We start from the raw sequence: 18,342 nt of genomic DNA on the forward strand, positions 1-18,342 counted from the left end.
TGTGGTGTAAATGATTGTGAGGATGTCACTTTAATACTCTTCACTTGCCTGGATGAGTGCAGCTCCAACTACACTCAAGAAGCTCGACACCATCCAGGACAAAGCAGCCCGCTTGATTGGCACCCCATCCACCACCTTAAACATTCACTCCCTCCACCACCGGCGTACCGGGGCTGCAGTGTGTACCATCTACAAGATGCACTGCAGCAACTCGCCAAGGCTTCTTCGGCAGCACCTCCCAAACCCGCGACCTCTTCCACCTGGAAGGACAAGGGCAGCAGGCGCATGGGAACACCACCAGCTCCAAGTTCCCCACCAAATCACACACCATCCTGGCTTAGAGGTATATTGGCCGATCCTTCATCATCGCTGGGTCAAAATCCTGGAACTCCCTCCCTAACAGCACTGTGGGAGTACCTTCACCACACGGACTGCAGCGGTTCAAGAAGGCGACTCACCACCACCTTCTCGAGAGCAACTAGGGATGGGCAATAAATGCTGGCCTTGCCAGCGACGCCCACATCCCATAAAAACTAATTAAAAAAAATTCTCCGCTCCACTCCCACTCTGACCTCTCCGTCCTCTACCTCCTACAATGTTCCACTGAAGCTCAACGTAAGCTCGGGGAACAGCACCTCATCTTTCGATTAGACCCTTTACAGCCTTCTGGACTCGACATCGAGTTCAACAATTTCAGACTATAACCTCTGCCTCATTTTTTCGGACGGCAGCTGTTGATGATCCTTCTATTCCCATTTACACCTCCTCTAGACCCATCTTTTGTTTCTTAACTTGTCCCATTACCATCTCCTTACACCATCATCCCTTTTATAGTTTAATTAATCTCTCCTGCCTTCCACCCGATCACAGACCTTCCCTTTAGTTCTTTCCTCCCCTTTCCCTGCCTCTGCACCTGGTTAAAACCTGTTACATCTCTAACCTTTTCCAGTTCTGACGAAGGATCATCGACCTGAAACGTTAACTCTGTTTCTCTCTCCACGATGCTGCCTGACCTGCTGAGTGTTTCCAGCATTTTCTGGTTTTATTTCAGATTTCCAGCATCCCGCAGTATTTTGCTTTTGTGTTGAGAAGATGGGGTTGTGTTTGTCTGTGACGTTCTTTGTGCCCTATTCACATGCGCAGGTTGAGTGTGCTGTCTGGACGCGGTACAGTGTCTGGAGCTGTTCCCCAGCGAGAGTGGGTGCCGATTGGGGCAGGCGGTGGGGGGATACGGGATGTCTGCACGGTTTGCCGCAGGTATACCTGGAGCTGGCCGAGGGCTTGGCTCTCGGTTCACGGCCCCTCGGTACTCGGGCCCTCGGTTCACTGCTCTCTCTCTGTTACAGGGCAACTGACAACAACAAGGTCCGTGATATGGTGATGCTGGAACTGACCTTCGTCAACTCCAACCTGCAGCTGCTGAAGGAGGAGCTCGAAGGGTTAAACGGCTCTGTCGAGGTTTATCAGAATGAAAAGTGAGATCACAAACCACTCGACAGATCGGTCTGAAGCATTTTCTATAAAGTGGTCCCTGCTGGCGGTGGTGGTGGGGCGGGGCCTGTGATGGTGGGGCGGGGCCTGTGTTTGGTGGAGGAGGTTTGATGGGTTCCGGTTGGGAGGGTTGACGGGGCGGTGATCGGTGCTGTCCTCTCTCATTTTTATTCCCCCCTCCACTTGGGACTGGATTTCACGTTGTTAAACAAACAGTCTTGGTTTAAGACCTGCAGGTTCTCATAGAGTCCTAGAGTCATACAGCACAGAAAGAGGCCCTTCGGCCCATCCTGTCTGCGCCGGCCATCAAGCCCTGTCTATTCTAATTCCATTTTCCAGCACTTGGTCCGTAGCCTTGTATGTTCTGGCGTTTCAAGTGCTCATCTAAATGCTTCTTGAATGTTGTGAGGGTTCCTGCCTCTACCACCCTTTTCAGGCAGTGAGTTCCAGATTCCAACCACCCTCTGGGTGAAAAAGTTTTTCCTCAAATTCCCTCTAAACCTCCTGCCCCTTGCCTTGAAACTATGCCCCCTGGTTATTGACCCCTCTACTAAGGGGAAAAGTTCCTTTCTATCTACCCTATCTATGCCCCTCATAATTTTGTACACCTCAATCAGGTCCCCCCTCAGCCTTCTCTGCTCCAAGGAAAACAACCCCAGCCTGTCCAGTGTGTCTTCATAGCTGAAGCGCTCCAGCCCAGGTAACATCCTGGTGAATCTCCTCTGCACCCTCTCTAATGCAATCACATCCTTCCTATAGTGTGGCGACCAGAACTGCACACAGTATTCCAGCTGTGGCCTAACTAGCGTTTTGTACAGCTCCATCATAACCTCCCTCCTCTTAAATTTTATGCCTCGGCTAATGAAGGCAAGTATCCCATATGACTTTTTAACCACCTTATCTACCTGTCCTGTTGCCTTCAGGGATCTATGTACATGCACACCAAGGTCCCTCTGATCCTCTGTCCTTCCTAGGATCCTACCATTCATTGTGTATTCCCTTGCCTTGTTTGTCCTCCCAAAATGCTTTTCAGGGTTAAATTCCATTTGCCACTGTTCTGCCCATCTAACCAACCCATCTATATCGTCCTGTAGCTTGAGGCTTCCCTCCTCGCTATTTACCACTCCACCAATTTCCGTGTCATCTGCGAACTTACTGATCATACCTCCTACATTCATATCTAAATCATTAATGTAGACCACAAACAGAAAAGGACCTAGCACCGATCCCTGCGGTACACCACTGGACACAGGCTTCCAGTCACAAAAACAACCTTCAACCATCACCCTCTGCCTCCTGCCACTAAGCCAATTTTGGATCCAATGTGCCAAATTGCCCTGGATCCCATGGACTCTTACCTTCTTGACTAGTCTCCCAGGTGGGACTTTGTCAAAAGCCTTACTGAAGTCCATGTAGACTACATCAACTGCACTACCCTCATCCACACACCTAGTCACCCCCTCAAAATTCAAACAAATTGGTCAGACATGATCTCCCCTGACAAAGCCATGCTGACTATCCCCAATTAATCCTTGCCTCTCCAAGTGGAGACCAATTCTGTCCCTCAGAATTTTTTCCAATAATTTCCCTACCACTGACGTTAGGCTCACTGGCCTGTAATTCCCTGGTTTATCCCTACTACCCTTCTTGAACAATGGTACTATGTTAGCTGTCCTCCAGTCCTCTGGCACCTCCCCTGTGGCCAGAGAGGTTCTGAAAATTTGTGTCAGAGCCCCTGCAATCTCCTCCCTTGTCCCACACAGCAGCCTGGGATACATCTCATCTGGGCCTGGGGATTTATCCACTTTTAAGCCCGCTAACACCGCAAGTACCTCCTCCCTCTCAATACTAATTTGTTCCGTCTGTGTAAGGATCGGCTTCACTCTTAACCCAGACTTCATTCACTGGGTCCCCTAGCCCCTGATTGTTAATACACGAAAATTACAACATGGAGGCAGTCCATTCGGCCCAACCAGTCTGTGCTGGGTTTACCCTCCCTGCGAGCACCTTTACCTGCCCTGTTCCCATATCCCTTTATTCCCCTTTCCTCCATCCTTCTCTCCGATCTAATCCTAAGTGTTGACAGTTTCTGCCTCCATCACTGACCCTGGGAGTGAATCCCACAGCCTCACAACTCTCCATGTGAAGAGGTTTCTCCCTCCCTCTGATCTGAATCTCAGACATTTTATCTTCTCTCTACGGCCACTTGTTCTTGATCCTCAGCCACTGGAAACAGTCTGCTTCTCTCGACCCTTTCCTACCGGCCCATTATCTAACGGGGAAAGCCCCAGTTGCTGAAGCCCAGGCCCCTCGATCAGTTTATCTTGCCGCTCGTTTTCTCCCGTCCTGTTCTGCCTTTCACTGGCGTCTGGTTGTCGGGCGCTGGGGGCCTCCTGGTGCCTCGACCAAGGGGGACATTCTTTATCTGTGAGCCTAGACAATAAGTTAGTGGGCTGTTCAACCATGGCAGTTGCACCCAATCCTGTCCTTGCCAGCTGTCAGGAATGGTCGGGGGCTGGTCAGTGACCGGGAGCACAGACCCAGGGCAGACTCTTCCCCCCCCCCCTCACCTGGGCGCTAATTGGAGCAGCTTAACCTGCTACTCCAGTTATAACTCCGAACTACAAGCTGCCCTGCGCGAGCGAGTCCGTCCCTCCACCCTGTCGGTAGAAACCCATGAGGCTTGGGCGGGGGCGAAAGAGAAGGGAGCGGGGGGCAATGCGGAGGGGGAGTGGGAGGGGTGGTGAAGACTGACGTCGGCATAGGCGAGACATGGAATGGGGAGCGAGAGCAGAGGGTGTAAACGAGAGTAGCCGGGGAATGGGGAGTGACAGCAGTGGGTGTAAACGAGAGTAGCCGGGGAATGGGGAGCGAGAGCAGAGGGTGTAAACGAGAGTAGCCGGGGAATGGGGAGCGAGAGCAGAGGGTGTAAACGAGAGTAGCCGGGGAATGGGGAGTGACAGCAGTGGGTGTAAACGAGAGTAGCCGGGGAATGGGGAGTGACAGCAGAGGGTGTAAACGAGAGTAGCCGGGGAATGGGGAGTGACAGCAGTGGGTGTAAACGAGAGTAGCCGGGGAATGGGGAGCGACAGCAGAGGGTGTAAACGAGAGTAGCCGGGGAATGGGGAGTGACAGCAGTGGGTGTAAACGAGAGTAGCCGGGTGGAGAGGTTCTGTTGGTCAGTACCCTGAACAAAGGCGGTTTCTGTGCTCATCTCCCTGGCATTGAGTGGAATGTATTGGCGGGACTCCTCATCCATTCAGCGTAACTCGACCTTGTCCAAATCCGGTGAGATAATGCGATGAAAACCCTCATTGTGTCTCTGATCTTGCAACTCCGTCCAGCGTGTTCTTAATGTTGCAGACAAAGATTTTATTCTCTCTCCCTCCCCCTGTGAGCGACCCGTTGCCAATTCTGTCTCCCAACTTCCCTTTAAAGTTCTGCCCTCGCTACTGATTCTGCGGCTTTAACCCTTTAAATCCTGCCTGCTCGTCCAGTGAAATGAAAGCTAAACAATTATTACCCCCAAACCATCTTTCATGTTGGCTGGTGTGTTTCTTTTCACTTGCCTCTTCTCTCTCTTCCCCCACACTCACGCGCTGATTGATTTCCTCCGGTCGTGTGTGATCGGAGTGGGGCTGTTTGAACGTGGAGATCAGTCCCCTTGCTTCAGAACTCGCAGTGTTAACTCACCTCGTCCCCAGACACCCAGCTGGCACACTGAACCTTTCGCGGCCCGGGCAGGATGCTGTCCCGACAGTGTCTGAACAATATGGACCGTTCGTAAACCTGCTCCTGAGGGTTCACCTGACTTTGTCCCTGTCTTTTTTTTTTACACAGGGACGCACTCTGCTTTCCCCTCATCCCCATGGGACTGAAAGAAACTAAGGAAGTTGACTTTGCATTGCCCTTCAAGGTAAGGCCAGAGTGGCAGCGGGTGAGGCTGCCAGGGAGACTGTTCCTGGGCAACGAATTCATGTCAAAACTTGAAAGAACTTGTTTCTCCAGCGCCTTTCAGGACGTCCCAAAGCGCCTCACAGCCACTGATGTACTTCTGAAGTGGAGTCACTGTTGTAATGTAGGAAATGTGGCAGCCAATTTATGCAAAGCAAGCTCCCACAAACAGCAGCATCTAATTTTCAGAAACGTTGGTTGAGTGATAGATATTGGCCAGGACACTGGTGTACGTCACTGCTCTTATTCAAATAGTGACCATGGGATCTTTTACATCCAACAGAGAGGGCAGACGGGGCCTCGGATTAAGGTCTCATCCAAAAGACCGCCCCTCCAACAGTGCAGCCCTCCCTCATTACTGCCCCTCCGACAGTGCGGCGCTCCCTCAGTACTGCCCCTCCGACAGTGCGGCCCTCCCTCAGTACTGGCCCTCCGACAGTGCGGCCCTCCCTCGGTACTGGCCCTCCGACAGTGCGGCGCTCCCTCGGTACTGGCCCTCCGACAGTGCGGCGCTCCCTCGGTACTGGCCCTCTCACAGTACTGACCCTCCGACAGTGCGGCCCTCCCTCAGTACTGCCCCTCCGACAGTGCGGCGCTCCCTCAGTACTGCCCCTCTCACAGTGCGGCGCTCCCTCAGTACTGCCCTTCTCACAGTGCGGCGCTCCCTCAGTACTGCCCCTCTCACAGTGCGGTGCTCCCTCAGTACTGCCCCTCTCACAGTGCGGCGCTCCCTCAGTACTGCCCCTCTCACAGTGCAGCACTCCCTCAGTACTGCCCCTCTCACAGTGCGGCGCTCCCTCAGTACTGCCCCTCTCACAGTGCGGCGCTCCCTCAGTACTGCCCCTCTCACAGTGCGGCGCTCCCTCAGTACTGCCCCTCTCACAGTGCGGCGCTCCCTCAGTACTGCCCCTCTCACAGTGCGGCGCTCCCTCAGTACTGCCCCTCTCACAGTGCGGCGCTCCCTCAGTACTGCCCCTCTCACAGTGCGGCGCTCCCTCAGTACTGCCCCTCTCACAGTGCGGCGCTCCCTCAGTACTGCCCCTCTCACAGTGCGGCGCTCCCTCATTGCTCCGGTTGTTTGTCAATCGTCCAAAGCTAGCCTCAGAACCGGCTGGGAAACTGGCGACTCGATGGTGAACAGTTTTTTGGTGGGAGTTAAAGAAGATGCCTTTTTTTTTTCAAAAATGAAATTTGTTTAAAATTAAATGTGAGAACAGGAAGCAAAGGAGGACTTTTGGAAATGGGTAAAGTGATTTTAGGTGTTTGTTTAGTTTCTGATTAATATATTCCAGTAATAAATCTCTTTCTAATGTCAATTTTTTTTTGCCTGATAATTGTTGCTGTGAAGCGATTCGGGACGTTTGACTCCATTGGAGGTGCTATATAAATGCAGCTTGTTGTGAGGTTCCCTGTGACACTGGTGTCCGTGTAACTGCTGGACCCTGGGAGACGGGAGTTAGACTGCACACAGTGCTACTTTGTGCCTGGAGCTGCTCCTCCTGTTGCAGATGAGGATTCCTGGGTTCTGCACAGTCCTTGGGCCGTGAGAACGAGCAACTATTTAAGAACATTAAAATGTCAGCGTGCCTCGGGCTATTCTACTGCATTCTGTGTGTGAATTCCTACTTTCAGTACGGTGTTCCGCTCTTTCCCATCGCTCCTCAGGAAAGGTGGTTCTCGTGCTGAAGGGCATGAGTTCAAGTCCACATTGCGCCCCACCTGTCGGGACATCTTTGATAAACTCCCCCTCCATCCAATGCTTCATTGGCTACATCGCCCTGATGGAAGTGTTCGCTCAGGCTGACCGTTGGTAACCTGCGCATCATCAGCGCGGCCAGCTCGCTTGGTGGCCTCGGGTTTGGGATGCGAGCTGCTGCCAACTCTACAGTCGCCCAGCCCAAGACTAACCGGGGAGGGGCGCGAGGGGAGGCATTTCTGTAGCAGGCAGGAGATTCGTATGTGGTCAGTTGTTACCACGGCGATTGCCAGTTGACAAAGCATTCCAATATCACCAGGACTCCGAGAGAATATAATCGCACAACAGGGCCAAGACTGAGGGCTCAGTAACCTTCAGCAAGTCTTGCAGTAATTTGCGTTTTCCAAATGATTTTTTAATTAAATCCACATGAGTTTTCATCGCCTTTGGTAGGTCTCCAGTGCAGTGCAGCCTCTGAAATACTTGATGTTTCTCCTCTTTCTCGCAGGATTTCATTCAGGAACACTACAGCGAGGAACCAGCCGAGTACGAAGAGAAGATCCTGGATGTGATGGACTTGCGGCAGGTGAGCTGCGGATGGGGGCGTGTTACGTTTGGGCTTCCCATGGACGAGTGCGGATGGGGGCCAGTTGTGTTGTGTTGGGCTTCCCATGGACGAGCGCGGCCTGTGCACGCGAGCCAGTTTCGGGCCTGTGTTGCGTTGTGTGTGCAGGAGTCCCCCCCCTTCCCCCTCTCCCGAAGGAGCTGACTGTTGCTGGAGGACCAGGCTGTCCGTGTGTTGGAAACGCCCTGAGTTGCCTCGCCCAAAACGCCAGTCTTCATGTGAGGGCTGAAAGGCCAAACACATCTATCCAGCAGAGGTCCTTGGCTAGCGATCAAGGGTGCTGAGTCCAATTGTAGTGCCTCTTATCGCCGTCCTAGTTGAGATTGGCTAATTCGGGCACCGGGGATCACACACATTGGAACCTTCCTAGTCTACAAGGGTCAGTTCCACATCAAGCAGCCCATTTTCTATGAGTTAATTAAGGTGGAAAGTATAATTCAGAATCCAAACACTTCTTGGGATGTGGGCAAGGCTACAGTTGTTGGGCCACTTGGACATTTAACTCCATCCATGTGGAGTCGTGTGTGGGCCAGACCGGGATAGGGCGACAGCTTCCCTTCCCTGAAGGACATCAGTGAACCAGTTGGGTTTTAAATAACGCGATTCCTTTTTCTCAATACAGTGCCGGATTTATTGAATCCAGTTTTGGATCTTGTGGGGAAAGAGCAGGGGGGAGTGGGACTAATTGGATAGCTCTTCCAAAGAGCCGGCACAGGCACGATGGGCCGAATGGCCTCCTCCTGTGCTGTAAGATTGATGTAGAGAAGATGTTTCCACTTGTGGGCGAGACCAGAACTAGGGGCCATCAATATAAGACAGTCACTGATAAATCCAGTCGGGAATTCAGGAGAAACTTCTTTCCCCAGAGCGTGGTGAGAATGTGGAACTCGCTACCACAGGGAGTGGTTGAGGTGAATAGTAGAGATATATTTAAGGGGATGCTGGATAAACACGAGGGAGAAAGGAACAGAAGGATATGCTGATCGGGTGAGATGGAGAGGGCTGGGAGGAGGCTCGAGTGGAGCATAAACACCGACATGGACTGGTCCTGTGCTGTACATACTATGATAACTTGCCCAGGCGTCATTTGAACTCTCCCTCTTGGGTGGCACCAGAAACACTAACTTACATCACTGACCGGGTTAAGCTGGCAGTCTTTTAAATGGAAAAAAATACATGTACAATTTTTGGTTCTGGTAATTCCTGGCCTGGTTTCTGCCCCCTCCCCAGTTGGGTCATCCCTGGCGAATGGCCTGCCCCAATGCTGCCTGGAGATCCTCCTTCACAACAGGGATAGAAGGAGCCCGGCTAAATCTCCTTTGAATTTGCCAATGAAGAGGCTAATCTCTCGATTTGAATAATTTAATCCTTTCCTTCCCCACATGCTCAATCGGCCAGAGTTTTACTACCCTGGATTAGAAGTACAGGCCCCGCCGCTGCAGTCTCCCCCACTGCCCGTACCTGCTCTGCCTTGCCCCCTGTGGCACTCTATGATTGAGATCCGTCCTCTCTCCTCTACAGGCTGTCTGGACTCCGAGCCGGAATGAGTCGGGTGTCGAGCTGCTGACATCCTACTACAATCAGCTCAACTTCTTGGAGAGCCGCTTCTTCCAGCCCAACCGGCAGCTGGGATTGTTCTTCACCTGGTAAGGTCTCTGTGTGTCTGTGTCCAGACCGTCTTTCCAGCTCACATCCGGTGTTTACTTTTATTTTAACGAGCCATGTTCAACAAACTACAGCTCTTTTCCAACCACTCTTGCCACTGAGTCAGAAGGTCGTGGGTTCGAGCACAAAATCCAGGCTGACACTCCAGTGCAATACTGAGGGAGGGAGCGCCGCTCTGTCGGAGGGGCAGTACTGAGGAAGCTCTGCACTGTCGGAGGGGCAGTACTGAGGGAGCTCTGCACTGTCGGAGGGGCAGTGCTGAAGGAGCGCTGCACTGTCGGAGGTGTCTTATTTCAGTTGAGACGTTAAACCAAGGCCATGTCCACTCAAGTGGATGTAAAATGTCCTATGGCAGTATTTTGAAGAAGAGCAGGGGAGTTCTCCCCGGTGTCCAGGCCAAACTGCTCATTTACTGCTTTGCTGTCTGGGATCTTGCTGTGTTTGCCTGTAAAACACTGACTGCATCTCAAAAGTAATTCCTTGACTGAAATGCATTTGAGATGGGAGAGGTTTGGAACAATACAGCTTTCTTTCCCCTGTTCAAACCTGTTGGTTCCTTCCTTGGTGCTGTGCCTGTGGGTTGACTGTTCCCGACTGTTTTAGGTACGACTCTTTCACTGGGGTGCCTGTGTGCCAGCAACACCTGTCTCTGGAGAAAGCCAGCATTCTGTTCAATATCGGAGCCCTCTACACCCAGATTGGGACCCGGAGTGACCGCCGCACACCAGCTGGACTCGACAGCTCCATCGATGCTCTCCAGAGAGCCGCAGGTCAGAATCCTTGTTCCGTATTTTGTCCTTTTAGTGAACTCTAGCCAGCTTCTCTTCTCTTCCGCCCATTCCACAGGTGCTGGGTTTCTGTAAACTGTGGGAATGACGCTCATCGCTAACGGGCACCAGGGATTGGAGGAGGGGGATTGGCTTCTTGTGTGAACTGCCCTCGGTGATGGGAGGAGGGATTATGGTCTATTGGGTAGCCGGAGGCTGCTTGTGGAAGGCTACCTGTGCTGGGTAAAGAGAGGAGAGGAGATTTCATCGAGTGGCTCTCACTGTGCAGTGTCACTTGCTGCCTGCTAACCCAGGTTCACCAATAAACCGCTCCTGGAATACCAACCGTTGCTAGAAAGGGGCAATGTCTCATCTGGCTACAGGCCTGTGTTTGTTTGGTGACACGGGCTGTTTGTCTTTGTAACGAGTGTGGATCATGAGCCAGCTGTGTGTAGCACCTGGAGATGGTTTAGACAGACCGGGCTGATGTCTGGGCACCCCCCCCCCCCCCCAGGACACGCTCTACAGCTGGGGCTCGGAGTTAGAGGGTGGGGGAGATCGACCAGGGCTCCAGCTCCTGATCAGCCAGTGACCTCTGATAGAAAGTGTCTACCCTGATGTCTGGAGGATGAGGCAGGCTCAGTGATGTCTCCTATTGTGTGCTGACACGCTCTGTCTTAGTAACATAACAGGAGGCCATTCAGCCCCTCGAGCCTGTTCCACCATTCAATTAGATCATGGCTGAACTGTATCTACCTGCCTTGGTTCTGTAACCCTTAATACCCTAGTCTAAGAAAAATCTATTTATCTCCATTTTGAAATTTTCAATTGACCTGCAGCATTTTGGGGGGGGGGGGGGGGAGTTCCAGATTTCCACTCCCCTGTGTGTGACGAAGTGCTTCCTGACATCACCCCTGAGCGGCCTGGCTCTAATTTGAAGGTTCTGCCCCCTTGTTCTGGACTCCCCCCACCAGAGGAAATCGTTTCTCTCTCTCTACCCGATCAACTCCTTTAATCTTAAACACCTCGATCAGATCACCCCTTAATCTCCTAAACTCGAGGGAATATAGGCCTAGTCTGTGCAACCTGTCCTTGGAATTTAACCCTTTTAATGCCCCCTCTCCAAGGCCAGTATATCCTTCCTGAGGTGCGGGGCCCAGAACTGAACCCAGTGACTCCAGGTGCGTAACCAGAGCTCTGTACAACTGGAACATAACTTCCATCTCTTTATATTCCAGCCCAACGTTCATTAGACGCGATTATTTTTTTGCACCTGTCCACTAGTTTTTAGTGATTTCTGTACTTGGACCCACAAATCTCTCGGCTCCTCCACAGTTCCCAGCTTCTCACCATTTGGAAAATACTCTGATTTATCTTTCTTGGGTCCAAAGTGGGTGACCTCACACTTTTCCACATTGAACTCCATCTGCCACTGTTTGGCCCACTCACTTCAAATCATAGAAAGTTACAGCACAGAAGGAGGCCATTCGGCCCATTGTGTCCGCGCCGGCCGACAAAGAGCTCTCCAGCCTAATCCCACTTCCCAGCTCTTGATCCCTAGCCCTGTAGGTTACGGCACTTCGAGTGCACGTCCAAGTACTGTTTAAATGTGATGAGGGTTTCTGCCTCGACCACCCTTTCAGGCAGTGAGTTCCAGACCCCCACCACCCTCTGGGTGAAAAAAGTTCTCCTCAACTCCCCTCTAATCCTTCTACCAATTACTTTAAATCTGTGCCCCCTGGTTATTGACCTCTCTGCTAAAGGAAATAGGTCCTTCCTATTCACTCTATCTTGGCCACTCATCATTTTATACACCTCAATTAAATTTCCCCTCAGCCTCCCCTGTTCCAAAGAAAACAATCCCAGCCTCTCCAATCTTCCCTCATCGCTAAAATTCCCCGGTCCCGGCAACATCCTGGTAACGTAATCTGTCAATGTCCCTTTGTAACTTCTGCTCCCGTCTACACTATTTACTGAGCCTCCTAACTTCGTGTCTTCAGCAAACTTAGATATACGGCTCTCTCTTCCTTCATCCAAGTTAGCGATTATTGGAGGGAGTGGACCTGTACCCCACTTGGTGGGAGAGGGGAGGGAGTTTATGGGCAGGAGCACTGACCCGACACAAACCGAATCCAGCAACAAGCTTACTCTGAGTGCGCGAGCGTCGCTGCTTGTTGTGGTAAATGGGAGGGGCTGTAAATCTGATCCACTCTTCCCCCTCTCCTGGGGTAATGTATGTTTGCTCTCTGGCACCGGCAATGATGAGGTTTCCGCTAAATCGCAAAGTGAAAGCGAGCGTGCTGGAGTTAATGGGCCATCTGAGTGGGTTCCCGGCTCCCTCCCCTGACCGCATTCCTCCTCTGACTCTGTTTTCAGGGGTGCTGAGCCACTTGAAAGAGACCTTCACACACACCCCGAGCTTCGACATGGGCCCGTCGATGCAAAACATGCTGATCCACCTGATGCTCGCCCAAGCCCAGGAGTGCGGCTTTGAGAAGATGGTGCTGCCCGGGATCCGCAACCAATACTCCAGCCTGCTGCGGGTGGCGCAGGAAGCTGCCAGGGTACGTGAGGTGATTGGGTGATGCCTCGCGCTGGAGGTATGCTCGCGGGTAACTCGCTCCTCCTCACTGTCGTGCTGTGTGTGGATTTGCTGTCGCACTCCCACACTGTACCACGCTGGGCTGAAGCAGAGATTAATACCAAACTTGGAATTTAAAAGAACTGGCATTTCTGTAGCACCTTTCCTGACCTCAGGACGTCCCAAAGCGCTTTACAGTCAATGAAGTGCTTTGTTGACGTGTAGTCACTGTAGTAATGTAGGAAAAGCAGCAGCCAAATTGCGCACAGCAAGCTCCCACAAACAGCAATGTGATAATGACCAGATCATCTGTTTTAGTGATGCTGATTGAGGGATAAATATTGGCCCCAGGACACCGGGGTGAACTCCCCTGCTCTTTTAGTGTGGCGCTCCCTCGGTACTGCCCCTCCGACAGTGCGGCGCTCCCTCGGTACTGCCCCTCCGACAGTGCGGCGCTCCCTCGGTACTGCCCCTCCGACAGTGCGGCGCTCCCTCGGTACTGCCCCTCCGACAGTGCGGCGCTCCCTCGGTACTGCCCCTCCGACAGTGCGGCGCTCCCTCGGTACTGCCCCTCCGACAGTGCGGCCTAGATTATGGACTCAAGTCTCTGGAGTGGGACTTGAACTCTCAACATTCTGACGAGCCACGACTGACGCCTTGGCTGCAGACTGTAGGAGGAAAGGGAGACTGGTGGAGGTGAGGAGTTCCACACTGTTTATAAAGCCCACGGTTGGTGTTTGTCTTACAATTGCAGGACTGAAACTCATTAGATTTTGAGAGTTGAGTTTTATTTGGACAGATTAAAGTTGTTGACTGACTTGGTTCTGTTTCCTTTCTGGGTGTCCAGGTGTCGGATGTGTACAGCCTTGTTAACCGGTTCATCATGCAGGCTCCGATCAAGGAGCATGTTCCCTCGGCCTGGCTCTACACAGTGCAGGTGAAGCTGGAACATTACCGAGCTCTGGCACATTACTTCATGTCCATTGCGATGCTGGATCACCAGTGTGAGTACTGGGACCTGGAAGGCAGGGGCGGGCGGCTACCGCGTATGCGCACAACTTGATGCCCTCCGTAGTCGAATAGCCAGCAAATGCTCGCTGTCTGCGGTTATACTTGGGTGCGGTGTCGGAGCCAGTTGGGTGTGGTGGGGGGGGGAGTGGGCGGAGGGGAGAAGGCAGTCTGTAAACTATCGTGTACCAGCAATGTGTTCACCGTGTCCGCCTGTGCCCTCTCACCGTGTCCGTTTGTTGCAGTGAATCCCCGGGATGATGCTGACCAGCAGGAGATGCTTCTCTCCCAGCTCTATGATGCAATGCCCGATGGGCTCGCGCCGCTGTCCATCCTGAGAAGCAAAGAGGAACGCAAGCGACTGGGTAAGAAACCGCTGTCTGCGCTCCGGAGATCGGTTTGTGGCGGAGTGAGCAGGTTCCGGGTATAAGAATTACTGTTTAATCGCCGAGTCACTGTAAATACTGACCGTTTCACTGCAAGTCCCCACCAGGCGAAATCTTCACACTTTCACTGTTGCAATGGTCAGCAACCCGGGAATTCTGTCCTCTCGAGTAAGAAGACTTGCATTTCTCCAGCGCCTTTCACAACCTCAGGACGTCCCAAAGCGCTTTATAGACAATGAAGTACTTTTGTAGTGTGGTCGCTGTTGTAATGTAGGAAACGTGGCAACGAATTTGCGCACAGCAAGCTCCCACAAACAGCAATGTGATAATGACCAGATAATCTGTTTGTGATGTTGGTTGATCGATAAATATTGGCCCAGGACTCCGGGGAGAACTCCCCTGCTCTTCTTCCAATAGTGGCTGTGGAATCTTCTACATCCACCCGAGAGAGCAGACGGGGCCTCGGTTTAACACCTCATCCGAAAGACGGCCCCTCCGACAGTGCGGCGCTCCCTCAGTACTGCCCCTCCGACAGTGCGGCGCTCCCTCAGTACTGCCCCTCCGACAGTGCGGCGCTCCCTCAGTACCGCATCTCCGACAGTGCGGCGCTCCCTCAGTACCGCCCCTCTGACAGTGCGGCGCTCCCTCAGTACCGCCCCTCCGACAGTGCGGCGCTCCCTCAGTACCGCCCCTCCGACAGTGCGGCGCTTCCTCAGTACCGCCCCTCCGACAGTGCAGCACTCCCCCAGTACCGCCCCTCCGACAGTGCAGCACTCCCCCAGTACCGCCCCTCTGACAGTGCGGCGCTCCCTCAGTACCGCCCCTCCGACAGTGCGGCGCTTCCTCAGTACCGCCTCTCCAACAGTGCGGTGCTCCCTCAGTACCGCCTCTCCGACAGTGCGGCGCTCCCTCAGTACTGCACTGGAGTGTCAGTCTAGATTATGTTCGAGTCTCTGGAGTGGGACTTGAACCCACAGCCTTCTGACTCGAGGAGAGAGCGCTGCCCACTGAGCCATGGCCGACACCAAATGAATCATTAAACTAAAGGACAATCCCGGCTGAAACTATCCCGGGCTGTGGAGCTGGAGAAGGGTTTGTGGCGTGTTGCAGTGATTTCTGCAGCAAGTTGAACACCAGGACAGGGCAGGAATGAACTCTGCCTTCAGGAGGGGGTAGGGTGAGAGCAGGAGGCTGGGATTGAAATTTTTTAAAATTTGTTCCTGGGATGTGGGCGTCTCTGGCATTTATTGCCCATCCCTAGTTGGCCTTGAGGAGGTGGTGGTGAGCCACCTTGAACCACTGTAGTCCATGTGGTGAAGGTACTCCCACAGTGCTGTTAGGTGATTAACTACACCAACTAGGGAAAAGTTTAACAATGTGTTTACAGATTTTAAAATCCTGAATATTCTGGTGTGACTGGGCCAGTCGGTTCTAAGGTGCGAGTTTCAGCCTGCGCTGATGGGCTGTTATTTATCAGTCTTTGCGCTGAGCTCATCCTCATACATTGTCCTTGTGTCTCCAGGGAAAGCACATTTAAGGAAAGCCATCATGGGGCACGAGGAGGCTCTGAGAGTTCAGAATTTCTGCAAATCTCTCTGGAAGATCGAGATCCTGCAGGAGATTCTGAGAGTCTCCCACAAACGCTCGCTCACCAAGTATTCTGAACACGAACAGGAGGACGATTTTGACATGATGAAGGCTCCCAATATAATCGGTACAGTGCCCTCGCCAGTCACCACTCCTCTCTCTCTCTCTGCCCTCCCCCCGGTGCCCCGCTGTGTTGCTCAGTAACCATCACTCTCTCCTGTCTGGTTATTGATTATTGATGATTCTTTTGTGCTTTATTTCCCGCAGCCAAAAGTGATCAGAAAATTGAAATTGTGCTGCCACAATTCTCCAAGGTGAAAGTGGTGGATTTTTTCCACAAGCTGGTACGTGTTCGAGCTCTGGAGTGGGGGGAGGGCGGGGTGGCGGGCGGTCTGGGTTGGGGAGTGGGGTGAATTGGGCTGGGAGCAGGGGGAGGTCAGGGAGCGGGGGGGAGGCTTGGGAGGGGAGTGGGGGAGGTCGGGGAGCGGGGGGGAGGCCGGAGGGTTGGGCTGGGGAGGGGAGTGGGAGAGGTCGGGGAGCGGGGGGGAGGCCGGAGGGTTGGGCTTGGGGGGAGGGGAGAGGTCGGGGAGCGGGGGGGAGGCCGGAGGGTTGGGCTTGGGGGAGGTCGGGGAGTGGGGGGGGAGGCCGGTGGGTTGGGCTGGGGAGGGGAGGCCGGGGAGCGGGGGAGGTCGGGGAGCGGGGGGGAGGCCGGAGGGTTGGGGTTGGGCTTGGGAGGGGAGCGGGGGAGGGTTGGGCTGGGGAGGTCGGGGAGGGGGGGGGGGGGGGAGGCCGGAGGCTTGGGAGGGGAGCGGGGGAGGCCGGAGGGTTGGGCTGGGGAGGTCGGGGAGCAGGGGAGGTCGGGGAGTCCGAGGGGGGGGGGGGAGGCCAGAGGGTTGGGCTTGGGAGGGGAGCGGGGGAGGCCGGAGGGTTGGGCTGGGGAGGTCGGGGAGTCCGGGGGGGGGAGGCCGGAGGGTTGGGCTTGGGAGGGGAGCGGGGGAGGCCGGAGGGTTGGGCTGGGGAGCGGGGGAGGAGGCCGGAGGGTTGGGCTTGGGGGAGGTCGGGGAGCGGGGGGGAGGCCGGAGGGTTGGGCTGGGGATGGGAGCGGGGGAGGTCGGGGAGTCCGGGGGGGGGAGTTTGTAACTCCCGGTTTGATATCTGGAATCTCCAGCATTCCTCTTCCCCTTTCCTTTTATTTGCTAACTTTCTCCTCTGCTTAAGACAATGACTCTTCCACCATGATGGCCATTCCTGCCTGAGCGGCCGTCCTTTGTGTCTCCGCAGTGAGTGGACAGGCTAATCGACCAGGGGAGGGGACACCCAGCTGAGCTCAATCCTGATAGTGGTTAGCACTGTTGCCTCACAGCGCCAGGGACCCGGGTTCAAATCCGGCCTCGGGTGACTGTCTGTGTGGAGTTTGCACATTCTCCCTGTGTTTGCGTGGGTTTTCTCCGGGTGCTCCGGTTTCCTCCCACAGTCCAAAGATGTGCGGGTTAGGTTGATTGGCCATGATAAAAATTGGCCCTTAGTGTTAGGGGGGATTAAATACGTGGGGTTACGGGGATAAGGCTTGGGCGGGATGGCTGTCGGTGTAGGGACCGGGTGCTAGGGTTTGGATGATCAGCCATGATCTCGTTGAATGGCGGAGCAGGCTCGAAGGGCCTACTCCTGCTCCTATCTTCTATGTTTCTATATGACTCCCCCACCCACCCACACTGCAGCCCTGGTTGCACTGAGAGCAGTCACTGATTGAACAGACTGCAGTGATGGAGTGGGGATGGGAGCAGAGATGTGGATTTGAGCTGCACTGGGTGATGTAGCTCAGTAGGAGATCAGTATCCCATAGAATGTACAGCACAGAAACAGGCCATTTGGCCAAACAGGTCCATGCCGGTGTTTATGCTCCACACGATCCTCCTCCCACCCCTCTTCATCTCAGCATATGGAGTATTTCCCACTTGAATGAGGTGTGTGTGTGTGTTTTGTGGACTTGTGCTGACCTTCAGTGGAAGGGTCTGTCGGGTGATGTCTGCGACTGACTGCCAGGTTCTGGACTGTCCGCCCGCTTGTGCTGCCCCTCACGGACTGACGGCCGACTCGCGTTACACGTCTGACCTCACTGACGGTGACTTGCCCCTTCCCGTGTGTTTAACTTTTCCTTTTCTGTTCAGTCTCTCAGTAATGGTGACCAGTGTTTCCACAGTGCTCATGGAAGAGCCGGGCCAAGAGGTGCCTGTTGATCAGGAATGGGGCGGGGGTCAGAGAGAAGGGGGTTTAAGAGACTTTTGAAGATTGAGGGAGGCAAGAGGGTGCTCAGATTTCCTGTGGGTGGGGGGAGGTTGACTGAAGGATTGGTCTCCAGATATTCCGGGTCAGCTTTGTTCCTCTGCTTCCGCTGATGGGCTTCTTGGAGTCCGGACCTGCTCGTCTTTGAAATAGTGCCATGGGATCTTTCCCTGATATGGCAGACATGGCCTCTGTTAAACAGTCTCATCCGAAAGACGGCCCCTCGGACAGTGCAGCGCCCCCTTGGTACTGCCCCTCGGACAGTGCGGCGCCCCCTCGGACAGTGCGGCGCCCCCTCG

At 53.8% G+C, this 18,342-nt stretch overlaps 1 protein-coding gene across 2 annotated transcripts in view; it reads left to right on the forward strand.

The window, feature by feature from the left end:
- Positions 1 to 18,342, forward strand: part of rhpn2 (rhophilin, Rho GTPase binding protein 2) — a 44,893-nt gene that overhangs the window by 17,656 nt on the left and 8,895 nt on the right. For both annotated transcript variants that reach the window (XM_085991918.1, XM_085991919.1), the window contains 10 exons: positions 1,347 to 1,475; positions 5,332 to 5,407; positions 7,650 to 7,727; positions 9,288 to 9,412; positions 10,035 to 10,201; positions 12,575 to 12,762; positions 13,627 to 13,783; positions 14,033 to 14,152; positions 15,696 to 15,887; positions 16,028 to 16,104. In XM_085991918.1, the coding sequence (XP_085848044.1) occupies positions 1,375 to 1,475; positions 5,332 to 5,407; positions 7,650 to 7,727; positions 9,288 to 9,412; positions 10,035 to 10,201; positions 12,575 to 12,762; positions 13,627 to 13,783; positions 14,033 to 14,152; positions 15,696 to 15,887; positions 16,028 to 16,104 (1,281 nt within the window). In that variant the 5' untranslated portion in view covers positions 1,347 to 1,374. The remainder of the gene's footprint in view (positions 1 to 1,346; positions 1,476 to 5,331; positions 5,408 to 7,649; positions 7,728 to 9,287; positions 9,413 to 10,034; positions 10,202 to 12,574; positions 12,763 to 13,626; positions 13,784 to 14,032; positions 14,153 to 15,695; positions 15,888 to 16,027; positions 16,105 to 18,342) is intronic.

The sequence above is a fragment of the Somniosus microcephalus genome, chromosome 6, assembly GCF_052327205.1.
Source record: "Somniosus microcephalus isolate GS21.2 chromosome 6, FLI_Smic_1.0, whole genome shotgun sequence".
Taxonomy (NCBI): Eukaryota; Metazoa; Chordata; class Chondrichthyes; order Squaliformes; family Somniosidae; genus Somniosus; species Somniosus microcephalus.